Source organism: Mytilus galloprovincialis, chromosome 14, assembly GCF_965363235.1.
Source record: "Mytilus galloprovincialis chromosome 14, xbMytGall1.hap1.1, whole genome shotgun sequence".
Taxonomy (NCBI): Eukaryota; Metazoa; Mollusca; class Bivalvia; order Mytilida; family Mytilidae; genus Mytilus; species Mytilus galloprovincialis.
The window spans coordinates 35572522-35598335 of NC_134851.1; the positions used below are offsets into that span (position 1 = coordinate 35572522).

General features: G+C 32.4%; 1 protein-coding gene across 1 annotated transcript; it reads left to right on the plus strand.

The window, feature by feature from the left end:
* The first annotated feature begins 8410 nt into the window (after positions 1-8410).
* On the plus strand, positions 8411-25374 carry LOC143058442 (uncharacterized). Its single transcript, XM_076231934.1, has 10 exons — positions 8411-8560; positions 10282-10352; positions 12441-12699; positions 20022-20140; positions 20947-21024; positions 22149-22194; positions 22549-22626; positions 23088-23300; positions 23744-24043; positions 24996-25374. Exons 1-10 carry the CDS (start codon positions 8533-8535, stop codon positions 25064-25066), a joined length of 1263 nt encoding a protein of 420 aa, XP_076088049.1. The 5' UTR covers positions 8411-8532; the 3' UTR covers positions 25067-25374.
* The last annotated feature ends 440 nt before the right edge of the window (positions 25375-25814 follow it).

The window sequence follows — 25814 nt, forward strand, 5'->3', positions numbered from 1 at the left end:
TTATAAAAGTACATGTATATATATAATATATTTGAAGGTTCACAATTATAACTTCCAATACAAAACGTTACTAAATTCCAGTTATATAAAACAACATGTTACTTCAAGCTACTACTCTAATATGTCTGACCAATACATAAAGTTTCTCACAAGATCGAGCTATAAACATGTTCTTAATTTATGTTTAATGGTCTTAGATTTTTTGGATAAACTTGTAAATGCTATTGCAGTTCAACTGTGCAACTAATGTATCGTATAAAGTGTCACATTAAACAAGATGAAAGATCATTAAATTGATTAAGAACTGACCATCAAATCTTAGATGTAATTGATTACGCCACAATACACGGCCGACACTCGGCTAACCGAGAGATTGGTCGGTTAATCTGTATTGAGTATGCGGCTATATCGGCGGTTGGTCTGTTAATCGGGTTGGCTAAAGTCTGTTAATCAGGTGTTATCGAGAAAATCATTGAAAGTTCAGCATGTTTCATTGTATAACTTTCTAAATATATTTTCATCATAAAAAGTATTCATGTCTAACAAAACAATTCAATGTACTGAATTCAGTGGTGTAATTATTGTTATATGTCAGTTTGGTATGTCAAGTCGTTTGGTAAAGTTAACATACTTTTATGAGAGTTATCTCTCCTTAACCAGTCTTTGGTGTATTGATATGCGGATTGCATTCCGTATTTGTATGATATGTTAGTTTATCTTGTTCTCTTGATTTATTGTAAGGATTGGATATGGATGTGTTTTGAAGAATAGAACATCATTAATTTGAACTGTTGTTTAATTATTTATGCCAAGTTAAGCATAAAATTATTATTTTTCTAGCTTCGATGTACGATCTATAAAATGAAAAGGCGGGTTACTCATCAATAAATTTATACACTGACATTTTACACACATAAAATGTACACAAAATGACATATTGGTTAAATTTACTTGCATTCAATATTTTGAACATCGAAAAAAGAAAGGCATTATGTTTGTTAACCATATTGATATCATTGTGTGAAAAATCTACACGAAAATCTGTATTTTTGGTGACATAAATCAATTTTTATTTAAAACCTGGTCTGTTAATGGTTAGGATGTATAAACCCGGTCTGTTAATTGGTCTGTTAAGAGTTATGAATGGCAATAAAAGTATAATCTTATTGCTTGGGGTGTTATCGGATCAAATGAGTATGCTCAAGACGAGCGGCTAATATATGCGAAAGCAACACATGAGCAATGAAACATAACATATACGGAAACAACACATGAAATTGAAAATTGATAAAAATGGTTTCAAAAAGTGTAATATTAAAGTAATATTAATTTCATCAAAGAATGATCGTATATATCATGTTGATTTTCTTTAATTGTCATGAATGACACAAATTTGTCATCTACATTAGTAACCAGTATATAAATCAGAGATAAACGTCGTAATGTAACTGAACATCAGTAAGTAAAATATATTGGGATGACAAACTATGAAAAATAAAGAAAGAATAATGAGTAAGATAAATAAAATGTAGGAAAAAATTACATAACAATTTAAAGAATACAGAAATAAACAATACCCCCAATCCGGACCCTCATGGTATACACGAGAATCTGGATGGAAACGCAGACATGATGTAGAATAATATATAAGGACAGTAGAGAGTGATACATTGCTAAAAACGAGAGAAACATAATACTTGTTTAAGAATACACACATGAAACACCGATGGCTGTTGAAACAGTAACGGATTGCGATGTACTTATATTGGTGACAAATTCTAGAAGTTTACATGCGGACAACTATGGTGGCAGGTTAATGCCATTTTGCGTTTTAGCGCTTTAGCGTTTTCGCCTTACATATTCTATATGGCGAAAACGCGAAACCGATTTCTCGTTTTCGACTTCGCGTTTTAGCATTTTCGACTTCGCGATTTCGCCTTTTCGCGATTTCGCGTTTTCGCCCTATAGAATATGAAAGGCGAAAACGCGAAATGGACTTCACCGGCCACCATAGACAACTGTAGTTCTCCTCTGCACATATGTAGAAAGGAACTAAACGGAATAAAATGAATTGAAACTTAAAATAACCAAATGTAGCTGCATTCGCTCCTTTCCGTTTACTTCGTTAGTGATTTGTAAACAACATAATTTATGATTAAGTAATAGAAGAAAAGAACCAATTAGATGATGCTGACGAATTAGGGTTTAACGGCCAGTGACAAATATCATGGTCATATGTGAACGAGAACACGTTATATGTACCCTGTGTTGTATAAAAAAGACACTTTCAGTCGGAATTGAGAACGTGCTACTTCAAACAGACACAATAATTAAGGCTGATTGAAAACGTCAATAAAAAATTCATGCATATTCCAGAGGCCAATCCATATCACGCTATATTGAAGTGACACACCCTTCAATAAAATGCAAAGAAAGTCAAAATAAAAATACTCTTTCTAGGATACTGTGGCACCGTATTGTCATATTTGTTTACTCAGCAACATCTCATTCTTAAATTTTTCAAGGGGAAAATATAAAGGTAGCAAAATTATTGTCGTGGCTAAATAACTCTTAACTGACACAGTTTCAATTGTCCAACCCATTAACAGACTTTATTCCTATAATGTTCACTAAAACGTATTATTCACGTTATTTTACAATTATGAAATATTTATTAATGTCAATTTATTTTTTAGAACCACAGTACTATTTTTTGTCCTTTAAATGATATCTAAATTTGTTTGTTTCGCCTTTTATTAAAAAAATTGCTATGCGTATAAGCATAAATACTACATACTTGCGCGACGCCTTTTAGTTTTACTGAAAACTGCGCAGACTAAGAAATGTTTTTACAAGTGCAAAATGTTCTATGATAGATATCATTTTGTCAGACACTTTTCTTTTTTTTTTTTTGATTTGGTTCTTATAACATGCCAAAAATCTGTATATTTAATAGAGTTTAACATTAAATCTTAACAGACGTATATAACCAACCCGATTAACAGACCAATCGCCCATATAGCCGCATACTCAATATAGATTAACCGACCAATCTCTCGGTTAGCCGAGTGTCGGCCGTGCAATAGAACAAATTTTATACCCAATAGAATTTAGTGATCTCTTATGAATTGATGTTGCAAACTTCATTGAAGATTTATGAGAGAATGAAATACAATAGGAAAAATCTGAGACACGGTTTTGGAGGTCAAACTGTTTTGTGCAAGAATCTATAAAATATTTTGGGATGCTCTGAATAACAAAGAAGCTAAATTCATTCAAGTGTGGACATCACAATATAGCAACTAATTACATAATAATTAATTATGTAATAGTTATGTCATAATGAAATTATCACAATTTGAAAGAATATTCATTCTTTTTTCTTTTGGTACATCATTTATAAAACTTAAAGAAGGATGAGTGGCATTACATCAGTTTAAAGATGTCTGATTGGGGATGAAAAATCTTTGTATTGTGCTACCTTAATAAAGAAATGCACCGTTTAATTACCAACAATAAAGACGGCAAATTATTAGAGATGAGGGTGCATAACCTGTTATGAAAGAGACATGATAGGGGCGGATCCAGGAGTTTGGAAAGGGGAGAAGGTTTTAAAGTTTGCCGAGCGGAGCGCGGCGAAAATTTTTAGGGACCACTTTTGGCTAAAAGTAAAACATAAAATAAGTGTAATATGCACTATTTAAACGGTTCCTGGCGTGGTGCATGTATGTTCTATAGATGCTGTAAAGTGTAAGGGTTGGACATGTCTGATGCTGTATTATCCCTATTAGTTGTCTATCATAAAATGATAGTATGGATTCAAAGCTATGTACTGATATATTTGATGTGGAAATTCTCGCCGCGGTTTGTTGCAAGTTAAGTTATCATAACCTCACAGATTTCTTTTTGTAAACAAGATATGCGCCGGGCTATTCGATGAAATTTACAATACGACCGACACGAGTTAATAAAGACAAACAAGAAGTTTTTATCCAAATGTGTGGTTGATATGTTTCACCCAACAAAACTAAGGGAAGTGAGGGGTTCCATATAAACCAAAGGCTACGAAAGAGTCTGAAATGACAACGAATTTATGAACGACGGTCGACAAATGAAGACATAAAGGTCACACCCAGCAGGCAGGTAACTGCACCATTAAAGGATTATATTGGCATGAACAGGAATGTTGTATCGGATGCTTATGATCTCAAAAGAATAAAGAGAAACAATGCTCCTATTCCTCCACCACAACGAATTTCCCTAGAAAACAAAGCAATGTCCTGAGTCTGGTCTTGAAAAAAATATTCAATATATAAGTCCGGCGAAACAGACATTCCGGTCAGACATGCAAACCCCGGCCACTAAAAAATACGCCCGTTTTTATTCATCATGTTCATTTAATGCTAAATAATTTTGTTGGAAATTTTCGTTTCTAATAGCAAATAAGTGGACAAGACTATTGTTTTCAATCCAGATACGGCCCGAATATTTGTTTAAGGCAAGAATCAGAGTCAAACTTTTTTTTTTCTCTCAAATGTCTCAGATTGCCTCAAATCAAAGGGTTCGTATCTGAGACTTGAAATCTTTCTAGAGATTATACTGACTGGGGATCATTATTCAACTTTATTATTTATAAAATAGGCTGGGACATTTTGGGGTAAACATGTTTTCGTAGGTAAATAATATTGTGGAACATTTTTTTCATAAGAGTGTAATAGTCTATAGAGTATTTACTATTACTTTCTGTTTGGTGGAATAGTGAAATAGAAGTCAATACGTTCTTGCTCAATCCTGTGTCGCTTTGAAGGTTTCATGATTGTCATGACGTCTTTTTGACATCCTCAGCTTGAGCAATCTGTTACTCTAATTTGAATTTCAAACTGGAGTGACGTTTTTCAACCCACTGGTCAACTCAGGCCACCATAGCAAATCACATGACTTTGACAATCAGTAAATACCAGCGAAAAATATCTTTATAAGTAAATAATTGTAGTATCAAAATTAAATACACGGGAAATGGCAAAGTTCACGAAGTCTAGTCTGATTAATCATTTTACGCCCTCTACGCCCCCTCTGAATCCGCCACTGCATGATACCATATTACATTTTTTTTTATTATACTTCACGTTAAAATGCCATATTTTGATTGGATTAAACGAGGGTGTTAATTTACTCTATCACATGGCTGAGCGGGTGACAATTTTTTTTAATGTCACCCTCTAGTCTAGACCAACCCAAAATCGATTATTTAAAGGACAATGAATTGAATTTACATCAAGTAATTAAAAAAAAATGCTTAAGTGCTACGTTCTGACTCAGATTTTATTATTTGACTGTCCTGAAAATGAAAGAAAATAACATCTTGCCATATTTTTTTTCTAATACCCGTAACGTTGTTATATGTAATTAAAAATACTTTTGAAAAAAATAATCTGTAAAAGACAATAACGATAGGACTTTCAGTATAATAGTAAATTAAATAACACATAGCTGAGAGGATGATAAAGCAGATTGGTTCCTCCGCCTTATTTTCAGACTTATACCTTGAACTGGTTATAAGCGATCTGAATACCAGAATCGATGACAAGCGAGACGATTTTATTTTTAAAATTATTGGTTTACCTCCAGTGGGCTACCTTAGAAACAACTCATCTGTATATGTGATATACACTTCCCAACTCATTCGGTATTCAAGAGCTTGCAGCTGCTACTCAGACTTTGTAAACGTCACTTGTGTCTGAGCAGAAGGCAAATGGGCAAAGGTTGTGTAGAAGAATGTCTAAAAGTGTTCATTGGAAGATACCAAGACCTTGCTGATAAATATTCCGTATTAAATTCACAAATAATACATGATGGTCTTGAAGTATAGATTATACGTACTGACCTTGTTTGTCATATTAATTCGTGTTGAGGTGTCCTTGATTTTTCCTTGTATATTTTAACCTTTACTGTTTAGTCCATTTTTGATTATATACAAATGAAGTGGCTCGGTACTTATACATCCCGCTATTGGGTTATTGTGCTACGGTCAATTTTGAATAATTGTCTTTCATTTTTGCTTATGTAGTTTGTCTATAGGCCAATTTTGTGTTTCCTTGTTGAAACAGGTATTTGTTAATTAGTGATTACGTTTATATTACAATGTTGACTTCTGTATCCTCGTTTTTTGACGTTTTTACCTAATATGTCTTGTTGTTTTGCTCCAATAGTGTTGTAAATACATTTGGATAATGCAATTCAAATGGAAAGGTTTAGCTAGCTGTAAAACCTGATTTAGTCAACCATTGTTTTACAAAAGGAAATGCCTGCACAAAGTCAGGAATATGATAAATGATGTCTATTCCATAGATTTGTTTTAGCTTTCGATTTTTCCATTTTTTAAAGGACATTTCGTTTTGAGTTTCCCTTGCAGTTCGTTATTTTTGTTATTTTATTTTTTACAGGATCCTGATTTAGAGACCAGTATACACAGAATATGGTGGTGTTAAACAGTTTTGCTGACGACGAACTCCACCTAAGCTTGAACAAATATGTAACACGACAAAATAAGAGCAAACTATTGAAATCAGTTGAAGAGAACGGTTAGCTCATCAAAAGGATTCACAGCACAATAAAAAGAACTATCAGAGAGTACACAGGTACTAAAAGCTAGTTCAAAGGAATATGACAGTTGTTATCCTTTCGTTTGACGTGTTTCAGCTTTTGATTTTGCCATTTGATTAGGGACTTTTCACGTAGTGCAGTATTTTTGCGATTTTACTTTTTTTCTGTAACAGCTATGATTCACAAACAAGTTTTAATAAATTGTTTTTCTAACATAGGAATGCAACAAAAGAACCAAAATGTTGAAATTTTTCAAGAGTACCAAAAAAAATGTTTTTTTGGGAAAAAGTCTCATTTCGGTTGTGAATTTGAATTCAACACGTAGCAGTTACGTTCGACTCCAATCCAATTTGACAAAGATTGATAGTTTTCCCGCTGAAGGTGTTACACCATGTATCATCGTACAGCGGATATAGGTACTAACCAAGCGGGAGTTAGTGGTTCTCTCCGTGCATTCTGCCTTCCTCGGCTAATATAAATAACACTGAACGCCACAATAAAGCCAATAGACAACTTTCGAGTTCGATGCATATAACGATAAAATATATGTGCACTAAACGATGTCAATTCATATATAAAAACTTAAGGGTAGCTGGTATATTTATGAATTATGAGTGATGATGAGTTAGTGGTTATGATAAGCATGGGTCATATTTTAAATATTGTTTATAAGTATAGGTCATTCTTTCTTAAATATTTATATAACTATAGGTACTGAATTTCATTGAATGTTATATTAAAATGGGTACGTTTTTTGAGGCAAAAATGGCACACCCCTACCAAAAAAATATCGAAGTTACCCCCCCCCCCCCGTGTGCACGTCAATTTCATATTGGCTATCATACCAAATCTGCTTATTCTGATATAGTATTTGACCCTTAAATTGGTTATCTTTTATTAGTTATGCATATCGATTCACTAGCAATATTCACGTACATTTAGATCAGTCCTGATGATTAAACAATACTTTCAGTGGAGAATCCAAAAAAAATCATAAAGAGGGCTACTGACTGCCTAAGATGGGACCCGCTACAGTCATGCTTAAGTGATTCCCAAAATAAACCATTTTTCTACACACAAAAAAGGGGGGGTGGTCTGCTAAAATCCGATTTCGATCACCAGTATTTTTTTCACTTCTTTTTAGAAGCAAAAAAAGGATAGTGAAAATAGTATGCTGAAATATAAAGATGAGAAATGATTAAAAAGAAACAGGGAAATAAAGGACTTCAAGATGTTTTTTTGCAATCCCTTTTCGACTTGATTATTTGTATTTTTCCTCTTTATTTGCTTTGCTGTCATGACTTACTTTGGCTTGTTAATGAACTTCAATAGACGGGGTTTTTGTTTTTTCCTAAACAAATATTCTGATTCCAATTCAATTTGATTAAAAGGCCAAAAAATATATTCTGAATCCAGATTTCCCCCACAACTTGTTGTTTAAAATTTAAAAAAAAGATTGATAGCGTCGAAAAACACCCCAAAAATGAGATTCGAACAAAAAACCATAACCTCCCTCTCCCTTTAAACTTTTAATGGTTGCTCCCTAAGTAAATATTAACACGATGCTTGTGTCTGACTGCTATTTGCCACAATGTGAATATATATTGTTTACATTAAACAGATTGAAATTTGAAGAAACACATTAACTGTCTTTTATAAGAAGACCAAAGGGTTAGACAATACGTAATCTAAATCTTAATTTAAAAAAACCATGTTTTCTACGTATACGAAGATGTTTCTGACGATTTTTGCTAGTTGAATGCCGCACAATACATATTGCATTTAACACAATATGTATTTTTATTCCGTAATATGGATGGTATTGTCAAGTGACCTTTTTGTTTGAAAGCAAGTGTTAATTAAACGTTTCCATGGCAACATATTAAGTAAAGTTATCAAACCTGTAACTGAAAAAGATGTTATTTGAAGATGGGCAGTTCTTGCAGCAGTTCTGTCGGTGAGTTGAATTTAAATCATATAACATTTTGTGAAAGTGTCTATGACTATGAATAAAGAGTGTTTTCAGAAAAAAAATTATTATCCACTTGAAGGAATGAAGGTGAAAACTGTAAACAACTATCAATCTTTCAAACGAACAGTTCAGTTCTGTTCAGTGTCTTGTATATATATGCCTCCATTAATGGTGGAGCACTACCAATAGGGTATAATTTTAACAACTATATACACCTTAAAAAACATAAGGAAACATTTAATTATGTACAGATGACTGAATTTAGGTATTAATAATTACTAGATAATTAATATCATAATTTATTCATAGGATATTAACTATCAAATTTATTTTTAAGGCCATCGTTCAATAATAAAAGAAAAGTAGTTGCCTCGCATCTCTATTTTTATCAAAATACTGCATGTAAATTCTAGTACTGACGGTGGTTCGTAAAGAGTCGTTGCTGAATACATTTTTTTATCATGAAGCGTCCACATATTTACAATTTCATATTAGAAAATATCGCTACTCTACATAAGAAATGTTTGTTTGTTTCCTTAACAATTGGGGGAATTAAAACACTTTCATAGTTATTCTGGTAGTTCTTTCATTAATAGAAAGATTTGAATTTGAAATGTGGCTGTACCTGTTGAATTCTTATTAAAAAAAACGGGATATCATTGACCTATAACTGCTTAAGTTCGTGTCATTTTGAACTCTGTAGGATAGTGCCCTAATTTTACATCAAGACATGTTAGAAATGGCTGTGTTTACTTAGTTTTCATTATTTGCTTTTCCATCTAAAATGTCGTGTATATGTTTCTTATTTGTATGACATGCATATTGCAATATTTCCATATGGAAAAAAACTCCATTTATAAGTTTTTCATAATGAAAACATATCGCTATTCTACCTAAAATATATCGCATACACGTATTAAGTAAATTATATGTATAATTATGGCTTAAAGTGTCATCGAAAACATTGAAAGTTTTTGTTAAATATATCCTAGCATTAAAAAGGAAAAACAATTGTTCTAATATTACTGAAAAATTCTTCTTATTTTTCTTTACAAAAATATGATATTCGGCTGCAATTTTTCCCACAGTGCCACTCATTTACAAAAGAATTTTTTTTTTCTATTTACACTTTCCATGACTATTAATTTACCTTCAGAGTTTATCGGTTATATAAAGGCACTCCCATAGTATTATACAGAGTATATAAATAAGAAGTTTACACCATTCATCGACTTTCAGCTCATATTCAATTTGGTTTGTGAATAATAAAAAAATGTAGCATGTGTGTGTTAATAAGTACCGTGTAACGAATGGTTTCAAAAAGAAACTTAACGTGACTTATTATTTCTGAGTGAGATTTCTGTTTTCCAATGTCAAGAGCCTCGTTGTTGTTATTATTGTTTAATGTTGTTGTCGGAAATAGTGGTGACAAATATCTTAGGGAGATGTCATTTAATTTTTATTGGAAGGGTGTGTGTCTCGGATGAAATTTGAAGAAAAATAAGCAGCACAGGAGTTTTGAGAAAAAAAGACAGGAGTACAATTTATGTGCAAAGTCAGGATATCTAATAAAAAATAAAGTGAAAATAAAAAGGCAGAACAGATATAACATCTAAAGAAAAAAATCAACCTAGTGTCCCCTAATAAAAATCAAATTGTAGCTTTAGCCTATGTTAATCAGTCAATATCTCTTTCTGTTTCTCAAGGTAATGATGTACAACAGGCAACCAGTCCTCCTATTTCCTCATTGAAAAATTCTACTGCAGAAAACAGGATTGTGAGTAATAATCTTTAAATTTATTCATTTATGAAATTTATTCATGCATTTTTGTTTTTTCTACACATTTTCCAAAATATTATGATCACATTAAACACTTCTTATTATATAAAATAATGGTCAATGATGTTTCAATGAATACATTTCTCATAGACACCATGTACCAGGATTACAATTGTGTACGCCAAACGAGCGTTTCGTCAACAAAAGACTCACGAATGACGCTCGAATAAAAAAAAACTATAAGGACGAACAAAGTAAGAAGTATTTAACATTCAGGACCCATAATTGCAAATACAGATAACTAAAGGTAATTTATTCCTGGAGTACAAAATCCTTAATTGTATTACATATATTTTGTAAACAAATAATTCAGAAGCATGACTATATCAATGATAATCAATGTCAACAAAGTGCTGACTACGTAGCTGGACAAAGTAGACGGATTACTCTTCATTAAAAAGATTTTGTTTTCTCCGAACAGCAGCGCCTGCATATGGAGTATATAGCTCCCAATTGATACAATATTCCAGTTCTTGTATTTCCTATCATGGTTTCCTTGATAAACGTGCTACTGACAAGAAAGCTTTTAAACCAAGACTTTCAAGTTACGTGAAGTTGACGTCATCCTTTCCTTTGTTTTACAAGAGCCATCACGAGTCGGTTTATAAACTACAACCCTGTCCCACAATCCCCGATTTTGACCTACTTATTATTACCGGGTTTTTACTAACATGAGAAACATGACAGGTGTCATACTTGTCATACTCTGCCTACCCTTCTACAGCACCTGAGACCACTCCCACTTTTGGGTTGGGATCGTGTTGCTCAGTCTCAGTTGTCGGTGTTGTGTTTTGTGTATTGTTGTTTGTGTGTGTCTGTTGATCACATGTGGCGTTGTTAAATTATTTTAGACTTATGTATGGAACGCCATGACTGTCTTCTGATGTTTAATATGTTCAGTGCTTTATACACAAGTAGTATTTATATTATGTTCAGTAGTTTTCATGATATTATATTCAGTAGCTTTGACATTATGTTCAGTAGTTTTGAACATAATATGAAAAAAAAACTACTGAACATAATATGAATACTATTAAACATAATGCACAAAGCACCAAACACATTGAACAATCCACATAAGAAGACAGTCATGACGTTCCATCCTTATGAGTGTGAATGTCTCTTTGGTATTTTTGCCTCTCTTCTGTGTGTCTTTTCTGTCAGTTTTCTGATAATAAATGCATTGAAAATGCGAAGCGGAATCCACTCACAAGTAATACAATTAATAAGCCCTGTTTTTCTTTTATTCTGAACCATTAAGCTTGTTTTAAACCTTTTTATGGTTAACAATTATTTAACAAGTCGGTCATAACCCTTATGCGGTTAAATGGTTAGACCATTTCAACCGGAAACAAATGTTTTAGATATTTTCAAAGTGGTTTATAGCTTAAATGTTATTTTTCCTCAACTGTTTCGTTTGGTATTTTTTCTCCCTTTTAACATGTTTAAGGTTTAAGCTTACACATGTTTAAGGTTGCTTTACACCAGTCACTAGTTTTCGTACTAATATTAAAAAACAGGCCTTATTGTCAAATGTGCTGGTTCCAAAAAGTGGGTCTCATTCGGGAGGTGGGGATCAGATCTCGGATCCCGCTTATTGTTTAGTGTGAATCCCGCATTTCGGTGCCATAATAGCGCATGTGATTTCCCGTGTCCCGCCGGACTTCGTTTCCCGTTTTCAAGCTTAATTATTCGACTTTCACGTGTCACGCTTTTAAAAATCGGCCCATCCCGCGTAACGCATAGACCCCAATGAACCCCACCATAAAGACTGCATGCACAGGAAGGAGTCTTCTGGCAAATATCTACTCTTTATCTGAGTATCTAGATGGGCAATACAGAATAATTACCAAAACAATTAAGAAAAGGGGAAAATGAGCCAAAAATATATATTACACAGAATGGCTTTCTATGATTATTTTTGTTTTGGCTGGTTTTGTAAATGACATACATCCACGTCCAATATTCTTTTTATGTATGAAACTTTTTTTATTTCAAAATTAACCAAATTCCATTTCATTTCAGAGTACCTGGTTTGACATCCACACCATTACCAAAAAACTGAGTTTAAAAAGGCGGAAGTACAACATACAACTAAGGGGATCTATTTATAACTCGGACGATGGCGATTTCATAACGAATCCCATAGCTATTTTGAAAATTAATATTGATGTAACAAAGAACTCGAGCTCGTCGTATGGTAAAATCTCACCAATCAAAAAGAGTCATGGTGTTCTTAAAGATCCATCTGTGGATTGGGGAGAGCTGCGCATCCAAAAACAAGGTACTATAGTAGTTGATACGCTGTGACGGATTCAAAGCGAGAGCGGGGGTGTTCGTCAACAATGTACGCTCTCACCTTTCTCCGTTTTATCATGGATTTTTTTAATGGTTTTAATCATTGATGAAGGTCGTACAGCGACCTACAAAGAGTAGGTCTAGTAAGACCTCTTTTCGGCCCGAAAATATAGCACTTTAACAAAATTGTTAAAATGTAAACTTTCAGTTATTTATTTAAAAGGAGAAAGCTTCTGCTACATAAATATGGGCTGTTTTTGACAATACAATGCACTTATATTGGGTACTAGCATCATAAATTCTTGCTTAATTACTGAAATCGTCACAATTTTAGCAATTTAGTAAAATTTTAGACGGTTTCCGTCTTAAATGGAAGTGGCCGCTTTTGTGTTCATTCTTAATATTGAAATGTAAGTTGTTTGATGATAATAAATAACATATATAAACGTCGAGGAGGAACACGGATGCGGCTACTTTCACGTATGACAAAAACCATGTGAAAAGTGACATTTTTTGGCATATATATATATTTGATAGATTTTGCGTATTTAAGCTTGAATCGGAGCGTTTTTAATGAGCAAATCAGTTAAAATCTTTCACATAAGCTTATTGAATCAACTGAAATAGACACTTAAGTGTTTAAAATGTGTGCGAAATATTTTGTGAGATGGGCTTGAAATTTGAGGCCAAAATCGTCCCTTACCGGACCTACTCCTTTTATGATCTACGTCATGACGTCTCATTATGTTCGTTATATATACATGTACATGTACTGCTATAATATTACGCATCCAAAATTCCAAAATTCCAAAAGGCTTTGGCTAATATTACGCATCCATAATTCCAAAATCCCAAAAGGCTTTGGCATGTTTGGCAAATACAGCTAAGGTACTAGTAATTAATAATATTATAATTCATGGGATAAAATGTGAAAGCTGTCAACGTTTGGAATGTGTTTTTTTCTTATTATTATTATCAATGCCTTTACTCTCTTCTGAAACTCTAGTCTTTAATCTACTGATATATGAATTTGTCGGAAAACATAGTTATGCATTAGAACGTGGCAGTCTACGCCAAGAGGTTAATGCGTAAGTATAAATGTTTAATTTTGTTTTGAAAGATTTTGGATTTACTGTATGGTATCAAGATAGAAATATTACAATTGTTTTCCATTCGTTTGATGTGCTTGGCAGGGGCAGATCCAGCCATTTTAAAAAGGGGGGGGGGTCCCAACCCAGGATAAAGGGGGGGTTCCAACTATATGTCCCCATTCAAATGCATTGATCGGCCAAAAAAAAGGGGGGGTCCAACCCCCGGAACCCCCTCTGGATCCGCCACTGCTTGGGCTAAAGGAATGTTTATGTTTTGAATTTTCATTGAGTTCGGAATTTGTGTTACATTACTCTTTTCATTACTCGCAAAGAGCTTTTCACAAAGTTCAATAATCTGAATATTCAACGATCATATATTTTATATAAAAGGAAGGGCAGTTGTTGATTAAATAGAACATCTCTCTAAAGTTAAGATTCGATATTACGGAAGCGTATTAGGGACATAGAAAAAATAAAATTAGTAGTGTACTTTTTTTTCAAAGTCGAAATTTTGACATTTCAAATCTTAAAATTTCCACTTTAACTCGAAATTTTAACTTTTCTTATCTTGAAATTTTGACTTTCTAAAATCTTGAAATTTTGACTTTCTAAAATCTTGAAATTTCGACTTTTCAAAAAGTTGAAATTTTGACTTTTTTAGAATTCGAAATTTTGCCTTTATAAAATGTCGAAATTTCGACTTTTTTAAAACTCGAAATTTCGGCTTTTTCTAAACTCGAAATTTCGACTCCTTTAAAACTCAAAATTTCGACTTTTTTTAAACTCAAAATTTCGACTTGTTTAAACTCAAAATTTCGACTTTTCCTATGTATTTATACGTTTGCGATTACCACATTCACAGTCATTTATTTCAGCAAGCGGAGAACCGTATACATCATAAACTTAATAAGCACATTTTAATAAACTAAACCATTTTAATTAAAAAGCTTATTTTCGACAGAAAATCTTGAATAAATAAAATATGTTTCGCGTTCAAATACATATTTCAAGTCTGGACTTCAGATATGTGTATCAAGACAACCCCATTATTCCGACACACCTATATTTCGACATACTTTTATTCAACAGTCTAATATATAAAGACAAGGGTTAATAGTTGTGTCATTAGAATGCAAACTTTTGGAGTTTAATCAATGTTCCAGAAAAAAGAACCATTATTTCAAAATTCCAAAACTAGAAAACCGAGCAGCTCATTTGTTGTCCTGAATATGCATTGTATTTTTGGCTACTTGATTTACCATTGTTTAAACAAGGTAAAGTCAGTGACTTGCTATTGGGAAACCAAACAGGCCTTTAAAACTGCGGTGCTAAATGTTCCCAGATCTGACGATTCTATGACAGTGTCGTGGGAACTAAAACATGGAATTTGGGAAAACATTTCATTTTCTGTCAACATGCATGTTCTTTCCGAATTCAATATTAAATGCTAATCCATATATTAATTTAAGAACAAAACCAATTTCAAAATATGAATTGCCAAAATGTGTGGATGACGCTTTAATAATTTGCGTCCATGTCTACTCCTTCTAAAATTGTAATAACTGTGTTTGAATACTAACATCAAAGTTTTAAAAGTACTAGAAAAAGTCAAAATTTCGAGATTTCAACAGTCGAAATTTTGAGATAAAATTAGAAATTTCGATTTAAAAAAAAAGTCGAAATTTTGAGTTTACAAAAAGTTGAAATTTTGAGTTTAAAATAAGTTGAAATTTTGAGTTTAAAATAAGTCGAAATTTCGAGTTTTAAAAAGTCGAAATTTTGAGTTTAAAAATAAGTTGAAATTTCGAGTTTAAAATAAGTCGAAATTTCGAGTTTTAAAAAAGTCAAAATTTTGAGTTTAAAAATAAGTTGAAATTTCGAGTTTAAAATAAGTCAAAATTTCGAGTGTTAAAAAAGTCTAAATTTTGAGTTTAAAATAATTTGACATTTCGAGTTTTAAATAAGTCGAAATTTCGAGTTTAAAGTGGAAATTTCGACTTTTTATAAGTCGAAATTTCGAGTTTCAAAAAAAGTCAAAATTTAGACTTTTCAATAAGTCGAAATTTCAAGATTTTAGAAAGTCAAAATTTCAAGTTTAAGTCAAAATTTCGGGATTTGAAAAGTCAAAATTTCAAGTTAAAGTCAAAATTTCGAGATTTGAAAAGTCAAAATTTCGACTTTGAAAAAAAAGTTCACTGCCAATTTAATTTTTTCTATGTCCCTAATACGCTTCCGTACGATATTGACTTTTCTTTTATAACTTTCCTATTTTCTTCCATTGAAAGTATATAAACTTATAAATGGAATGAGAAATTAACACTTGAAGGTCAAACGTTCACTCCTTGGATCTACTGAAACACCATGAATGAAAAGGTGAAGGTTAATTTATTGAAAAACATGAAAGTTTGAATTATGATGGATGCACACACGCACACACACCCATACATACATACGAAAAAATAGCAGGAAATAATGTTCATAATTATTTTGATATGATGATGTTTTATTGATTTATGGTTGCTTAATGTCCAATGGCAAATATTTTATGCATGTTCAGTGCGATTTTGAAGAAGAAGATCTGAGTAAAATAACTGACAAGCATACCAATCAATAACAAAGTCAGGAGCCTGTAGTTCAGACAGTGGTTCTAATTGGTACATGTCCGTCATATTTTTTTTTTTTTTTTTTTTTTTGTTATTTTGTTTGTTATAAAATAGGCTGTACATTTTCTTTAAATGATTATTTTGTATCTCTCATGTCTGTGTCTTTTATAGCCGACTATACAGTATTGATAATTTTGTATTTCTCATGTCTGTGTCTTTTATAGCCGACTATACAGTATTGAGTTTTTTGTATTTCTCATGTCTGTGTCTTTATAGCCGACTATACAGTATTGATTTTACTCATTGACGAAGGTTGTTCGATTGCCTATAATTCCGGGCGTATTGCATTTCCGCTAATTTTTCAAAATCCCAATACTACGTTTCCGCAAATTTAAAGTATACGTTTCCGCAATTTGTATTTATTACTTTTCCGCAAATTTACCTGGTAAATTGTAAATTATAAATATTTAAATATTTGAATATCATATATAAGATAAATTATTATTATTTTTTTTAATAAAGAAAAGGTTCTGATCTATCTTATATCTACAATATACTAGATATAACTAGTTGACTCTGGTAGGGATTAGTTAAACTTCATTGAGAAACCCAATGAAAATTATTTGTTTTAAAAGTGTTCACCTTATCCGTAGACATAAAAAGGTAATCACACTCAACATTTGATCACACATAAAAATGGACCTAGTACATACAGAAACGAACAGAGGAAAAAAATGCATAATCTACGACGGATTTTCCTATAGATCGTCAAATATTTTGAAGAATGGGGATAAAGTTTACAGGTATGTACATTTCTACAAATATTAACTTTTCTCTGAAAAAAATAATGTAAATATTTGATTTAATGTTGTAGGGGTGTATACAATTAAAAATGGTAGAATTTGTTCATACTTTGCCAAAACGTTAATTTAGTAATCGTAGATAAGCCGAAAATATAGTGACTGAATTATTCGGGTTAGCAAAAAAGCATAATATGAGAAAGATTCATTGAAAAATAGAAAATACTTTAGAGTTACCTCCCCTTAAAATGCTTATTTGAAAACGTTTACAAAAGCAAACATATAATTCACGCTTTTAAAATATCAATATTTGTAAGTTAAAATTGTATAAATTTGTTCCTTGGAATGAAAAATCATATTTATTATCTGCATTCTTGCATTAAAGTTTGCTAACTTAATTGAAAATATGGACGAAAGACAGTTAACAGACACTCATATCAATCTATTGTCATTGTATATTGCATTATAAATCTGAATTGATATATTCTTATTTGTTTTCTCTTTTTGCAGATGTAGTTCCCTTAAAGGTTGCTCAGCATCTATAACAACTGATCCCGAAGGTACTGCTGTTGTGAAAACCAAGAATACCAACAGCCACGATAGAGATGAACACAAGGCAGAAACACGTCAGCTTCGAGTCCGTGTTCGACAAAATTCTGGTGACATTTCCCAGCGACCGTCACAAGTGATTAGAGGTGAGCTTCAGAAAATGGACGAAAATCTATTAAATCATCAAGACTTGAAAAATGTTGCTATGTCCTTATACAGAGAAAGGCGAAAACAGTTTCCAAAGTTACCAAAAAGTAGATTAGAAATTCAAGAGACATTACGACAAATGGATTTGAACACTAGCAAAACTGAAAGTTTCACTTTGGTGAATGATTTGGATTCGTGAATCGTTATTTTTTCATGTTTCGCCAACTTGGAATGTCTATGTAATGAAATGACTGATATTTTCATAGATGGCACATTTAAATCCTGTCCGAAATTCTTCTACCAACTGTATTCGATACATGGATGTAAAAATGGTAACTACATTCCTCTTGTATTTGCGTTACTTCCACTTAAATCCGAGGAATGTTACATCAAAATGTGGGATCTGCTTATTGATGTGTGCACTACCCGAAGATTAACTCTCCAGCCCGAGGTAGTTCACATTGACTTTGAATGTGTAATGCATACTGCTATTACGAAAACATTTCCTGCTGCTACAATCAGTTGTTGTAGATTTCATTTAGGACAAAGTTGGTGGAGAAAAATTCAGTCGCTAGGTCTAAGTGCCGATTACAAAGACAAAGATTCGGATTTAGGTAAATGGCTAACACATTTCTTTGGCTTGGCTTATTTGTCAACTGACATGATCGAAGAATGCTTTGTTGGGTTAATAGCTGATGCTCCATCTGACGACAAATGTATGAAGTTTGCCGATTATATCTTGGAATTTTACATAGATGGCAATTCCAGATTTCCACCAACCATTTGGGCATCACCTCCTGATCCCGAGGAAAAGAGAACGACAAATGGTGCTGAGTCTTTTCATGCACACCTGAACGAACAGTTTTATGCTAGCCATCCTAACATTTTTGTTTTTGTCGACGTTTTACTAAAACTGCAAACAACATCTTACATTAAGATGAGAACTCTTACTGTCAAAGCACCTGTTCGCAAATACGAAAAGGAAAAGATGGACTTCCTTTTAGAGCAAAATTCAAAACTTGCAAACGGACAATATACTACTGTGGACTTTGTAAGACGTGTTGGGTACAAGTATTCTGCCAGAACTGACTTATAAACTATTATACATCAAGATACATCTGATTAGTGCTGAACATACGTTTGCATACATTTTTATAATGAATTTTATGTGCATGCTTTGATGACCTTTAACTTAATAAATATTTATTTTTTATTATGGCTTTGCTTTCGATCAACAGGTATTCCTTAATTATTTGCGGAAAAGTAATAATTTATTTTTTTCCGGAAAAGTAATTTTTTTTCCGGAAAAGTAAGATATTTATTTGCGGAAACGTAAACTTTTTTTTGCGGAAACGTCATGTTTTTTTTCCGGAAAAGTAATGCCAATTTGCGGAAACGTAAAACGCCGATAATTCCGTGTGTCCACTTTATTTAAATTTGGTGGATTGTTATCTCATTGGCAATCATGCCTAATGTTCATAACTTCATGTCAGAGAATTATAATTGAAAAAAAAATAATGTCTTTTTCGATACGGCTATTAATTATTGTTTCTCTGTAAACTTATATTACGAAAATAGGTAAAAACAAATGTTCCCTTGAATCTGACAGTTTTGTAGGCAATTAATCCTATATTTTATTGCAGTAAAACATTTCTGTGTCATAAACATTTGTCTTGGGTATTTCAAAGCACCATTATTTTTTTTATTTTTTATTTGGGGTTTCTATAGAAGATTTGGTAAACTTGAAGTTTCATGGTTACTTAATCTTGTACACATGTTAACTAAGGGGAGAAAATTGATTGGTTAACTTCCAGTTATGATTATTTTCTTATATGCAATGAAATTTTATGTGAATTGTTTTCTATAGTACAGGACATGATAAAACTTTACTCATGCCAAGTATTTCTTTATTTGAAACAAAGATAAATTCTGCACATTTTTTTGAAAAGTGCAAATTTGACAATAACTAATAGGGGGAAATCAATGGTGGTATTACACCTATAAAGGAAACTGCTTTATTTATTCAGATATAATTTTATATATTTATAACATATATAATTTCCTCAAGCAGACTAGACGTCATTTGAAAAAAAAACAATCATTGTTCAATACTTGTAGTACCGAGGAGCCTGCCACCAATATTACAAACAGGGGTAACAACTATATATGGCATTCTTGAAGAAGACAGCCCATTATTAGCAAATGTGACATTAACAGGCACAGTAGACAAAAATGAGGTAAATATCTCAATTCTTTCCCTAGTATCTGGTTTAAAACAATTGTCATTTTAGATTTTAAACAAAAACTTATTAAAGATACAAGGTTTATAATTTTATAAACCAGATACGCGTTTCGTCTACATAAGACTTGTAAGTGACGTTCGATAAAAAAAAAAGATTATATTTAAATAAAGGACGAAGTTAAAGAGCATCGAGAACCAAAAAATCCAAATGATTTTTTCAAATACCACAATGGTAATTACTAAATTGCCAAATCTATTTATTAGGTAGAAAATCCTTATCAGATCGAATAGTGGACAAATTCATGAGACACAAAAGTTAAAAAAAGAAACATTCCATCATTCGTCAAAAAATTCAATTGTTTCACGTGTCACTGCGACAAATCAAAACGCTTGTAAACTGGTTTTGAAAATATTACCTATATTGTTTTATCCAATCAGAAATGACGTAAAGCGTCCTGTCTATATATTTGACGTTTGAAGTTAAATTTATAAACAGCAATGAGACAGCCACACTGTGATACAATTTAGGTATTTGATAAATAACTTTTTTCAACGGAAATTGTTACTGAATTAAATCAAAGTTAGACAGGTTAAGCAAAGGAAAATAATTGTCCATAACGCTAAATGTTAAACGTAATTAAGTTGGATTTGCTAGCTTATCAATACTTTCAAATTGATTGACATCTTTGCTAACTGTAAATGACATTTTAGATATCCATAATAACGTATATATAATCAATAACAATATCTAATAGTATGCACAGTCATAACACATTACTTTTTTTTTTATTACTTTCAAAGTTCGAGATTAGCGCCTCTATCGACAATGATTCCATTATATCTGAAGATGACGAATATGAACTACGTAAATATATACAGGTACTTATGTAATTTATTTATGTGTATGAGTTATTCCCCTTACCTTACGTCTACCTCCTTAAACGTGGAGAATTATGTATTACAAGCGATTTATCAAAATAGTTTAAAACGAAAAGGAAATTTTCGGTAAACGATAAAGAGACAGCAATCTAATAACAGCTTTGCCGAGGTTGGCATAGATAGGTCCATATTTAGCCATTCAAGACGTGCAAATCGACCCCAATCGGCACAATTCGGAATTTTAAGAATGGTACCGGAATTAGCCGATGATTGTCGATTAAAGATTTCACAATTTGTGTATAAATTAGTAGAGAGAACGCACAAGTTATTACCTAATGTCTTAGACCATGCAAGCACAAATTATTTAAAAAACATTAATTGCTGACTTCATTCTCAATACGGGTTTGAAATATTCACACGTGGCGAGTATAGAGTAGTTTTCTGACATTGCATGTCGGTATAAATAAGTTAATGGAAATGTCACATGGATTTTTTTTAAAAATGCTGTCATAACTAATGTAAGAAGTGGGGATATAGTATGTCTAAACACACTCTCGAAGATAAACAGACGTATTGAAGAGAGTACCAGTTTTCGGTATAAATCTGATTGTATAGCTTTTATATCGGAATGGAAAAAAAATGAGAATGGAAATGGGGAATGTGTGAAAGCGACAACAACCCGACCATAGAGAAGACAACAGCCGAAGGCCACCAATGGGTCTTCAATGTAGCGAGCAACTCCCGCACCCGGGGGCGTCCTTCAGCTGTCCCCTAAACAAATATGCATGCTAGTTCAGTGATAATGGACGTCATACTAAACTCCGAATTATACACAAGAAACTAAAATTAAAAATCATACCAGACTAACAAAGGCAAGAGGCTCCTGACTTTGGACAGGCGCAAAATTGCGGCGGGTTTAAACATGTTTTTTTAGATCTCAACCCTCCCCCTATACCTCTAACCAATGTAGAAAAACAAACGCACAACAATACGCACAGTAAAAGTATGCTATTATCATGATCAGATATTCGAATTTCGTGTTTCCTGGTTGATCATAATGACTGCTTGCTTCTATAATACGTAAACTATTTATTCAAAATTGATTGTAATTTTATTGTTTTTAGAAAACGGAAGAAAAGGAGGAAAGACAAAAAAGTAAAACAGAAAAAAGTGAGATTTTGACATTTATATGAAAAAAAATCAGTTGCATGTTTTGGTTTAATAATGATTGCATGTGAACTATATTGACATGATTTAACTCTTTAACATATAACAATACCGGTTTAATACCACTCCTGGTGGACTGGTAGTTCTTTAACGGAAAATATATATTTGGCGAAAGATATTATATTATTTTAATTTTATTTTTGTTATGCATCGTGGAACACTGTTCAATTAAATGAATATGCTTGTATCTGAAAGTCAATAAAATTTTGTTGTTGGTTAAAGACGTCCTTCTGACTCATGTTTTCATATTTTGATAAAACATTTCATGATCTGTGAATTATCCTTTTCTATTTTTAGAATCTCTCATTAAACAGTCGAATGTTGATGCTGGATATGACAGCTGTCCAGAGACAAGCAGTCAAAGAATTTCACTTGGTATAATTTTATCTTACTAGTATATAAATTATTCAATTATATATAATTATATGTGTGTATTTTACAGAAGGCTAATCCTGCAGTTGGTACGAGGACACAGTTATCGTCCTAAGATTTTCGTTGTAGCTTGCAAATTTTGTGCGTACACTTTCCAAATCTATTTCTTTGTATGTTATGCATAATATAAACAGTAAAGGAATGAAACTACATGTTAGTAATGATTTTTTTCCGTCTAAATCTAGAATGTCTGAAGCTGTAATACTGAAATGTAGACCCCTTAACATATTAATATTTTGAGCTGATAGACTTTTCAATAATTTCGATATTATGTGTCTCAATAGAAGTACACTACACTGTAGCCCTTTATATTATGTGTCTCAATAGAAGTACACTACACTGTAGCCCTTTATATTATGTGTCTCAATAGAAGTACACTACACTGTAGCCCTTTATATTTTCAGCTTCTGTGAAGAATGCATTTACTGTAAAAGCACCAAATACCCGTAAAACAAGTATAATTGTCCACAGAAAGAAAACGCCATCAACATGCACAATCAACAACTCGTTCAGAGAAGCCTATTTTAACTTACGGAACGACGAGGAGGACTTTGATTCTGCGATTAAAAAACCTCGCCGAGACACACCGGTTCATGGTCGACTCGGCTTACCAGTCAGTAAGTATGCGACCATCTGTCGAATAATTATTGAGACCTATTTGAAAACACCCATATTTGTTACTATTATTTCTTTATATATAAATGTTAAACATAGCTAGATCGAGACATTTCTGGATAGCCAAGATTTATAACAACAAAACAACTATGAATAAATTTCATTTTTTACTACATGATTATTAAAAAGACCAGAAAATATTAAAAGCCTCTGTACAGTAACCTATAGTTGGCAGAGCTTATCAGCCGGCTTTGTACTTGCATTTTGGAAATGCGCATCTGGTATAGTGAATGTGGTACCGTTAATGTTATCACAGGAAATACGAAAATTAAGCAAAAGTTGAGCACTTTAATAAAACATCCTTCAAATTTTATTGGTTTTTAGTTTTAGTTAAATCTTATGCAATTAAAATACTTCATATAACGAATTGGCTTTTTTTTCATAGAAAGTACATGGCGTTCAACTTCGGAACTACTACGAGAAGACACTGTAGAGGAGAATGCATACCTTGGAATACAGAGAACGAGGCTGAGAAGTGAATCATTGATGCCGGCAACGAGTCTCTGCGGAAGTAACGATGCACTGTTACTGTTACCCAATAAAAACGAAGAGGAAGAAGATCTGAACTATATTCAGCAATATAATTCAATAAAAACTGGAGTGTCAGAGAGAAACAACTCATTTCCAAATGAAACTGTCTTAAAAAGTAGGAGGAAAACGGTTACTTTCGGAATACCCTTGACGTGTGAGTATGATTATCATTAAAACGGGTACCCCAACTCTTTAGCTAAAATAGATTTGACTAACTTAATTTACATGAAATTTTGACAAAATATTTGATTTCATGCAGCTGTTGACAACAATATGAAATTCATTAAAATTGAACCACACAATTCAAAGGAATAATTTCAATAGATACATAACAGTTTTTTCAAAACACTCCGTTTAATCATTGAGCTAGTAGCCTGGTTTCTCTTTTCTAATAGTGTGTAATTAAAACGATCAGCTAATTTTTTAAAGAGTTTCCTCCTCTAGGTATACTGTTCCCCCTTAACTTGAAACATTTTGTGAATTCATATTAGAACCAAATCTCTACTTTAACCACCTGAATTGCTTCTTATCCCTGGCATTAAGATTACCTTATCCGTATTTAGCACATTTTTTCGGAATTTTGGGTCTTCAAGGCAGTTCACCTTTATAGCTGTTTGGCTTTCTTTCTATTTTGAACTGATTGTCACTGATGAGTCTAAATTGATTTCAATAATGAAATGTGTTCTCATTATCGACCAATCGAAGAACGTGAAACATAATTATGCTATATCATCAAAAAATATATGTTGTTGCTGAAATAAAGAAAAGAAAACATATAAATACACTTTTGCATGAATCATCCAAATTATGTCGGGTATAGGTAACCGAGTAGTCTTAGTTGTTCGTTCACTGTTCCATAAGCCATTAACCACTGAACATGTGAGTTTATTAACCCTGAACGTGACAGATGCGTTAGACTCTATTTGAATAGACTATGAATGTCAGTTTTCCCGCCGGGGATGGTTGGGTCTCTACGTCACAGCGGTTGACCACATCAATAAAAACTTACTACCACATAGAAGCCAATACTTCTAACTTTGACGTTGAATAACAATAAATCAATTAATCTACCGTCCAATATATGTTATTTTTTTTTGTATTTACAGTTGGAAAGTCAAGAAAAGGGAGATGTCTATCCCTTTCTGGAATAGACGGTAATTTCATGGGACTTATATGAATAACAGATTATGAATTGCCTGTTGCCGACTACGTATGCCAGTTGCTGAATATTTATTGCCAGTTGCAACGAGTTTAATGATATTTATTGTTTTTTATTTATTTTATAGTATTATTTTAATTACATTTAGAATTCGAAATACCGTTGAAACTCAGAGAAAAAATCCATCCAGCATTACACACAAAGCAAGGTTTTCTCTGTCAGAATTAGTTTTTATTACAGAATGAGACGTTTTGTATTCCTGGTTTCAAGTGATAGTTGTCTGATTGTGTCATATGAATTATACAGTTAAAGATATTATTCCTCAATTCATATTAAATTTAAATTTTAAAACATTAGATATCCATAAACATCTTTTAAAATGATTTTAAGCCGTTTCTTCCCTCCCTTAGTCTATATCGAAAACATGGATATGAACGGTTGCACTTTTTGAATCTGGTATTTGCCCAGATGTAGGTAAATTTGCAGGTACGAAGTATAATTGAATATTTCACAAATATGCCAGAAAGACCGATGGAAAGCGGCTTTAAGAAAACAATATCCACATGTTTGCACAATTCAATTTCTAAATATTCAGTTCTTAAGAAGAATTTTAATAACTCCAAAAAATGTGTGCAAGGCTTAGCGTAATATCTGTGCTACAAGCATGAGAAAGTTTTAAAAACAAGATGCACATAACACGTCTTAGTACATACATCTGCACATTGGGAGAAAGGATATTTTCAGCATGTTTTCTTCTTTTTTTTTC

What these genes read in the sequence shown, in the direction of transcription:
- LOC143058442 (XM_076231934.1), top strand. Translation starts at nt 8,533, where the DNA reads ATGGGCAGTTCTTGCAGCAGTTCTGTCG. An exon ending in TTCTTGCAGCAGTTCTGTCG is followed by an intron (nt 8,561 to 10,281) that starts GTGAGTTGAATT and finishes CTGTTTCTCAAG; the next exon opens with GTAATGATGTACAACAGGCA. An exon ending in GCTGCGCATCCAAAAACAAG is followed by an intron (nt 12,700 to 20,021) that starts GTACTATAGTAG and finishes CAATACTTGTAG; the next exon opens with TACCGAGGAGCCTGCCACCA.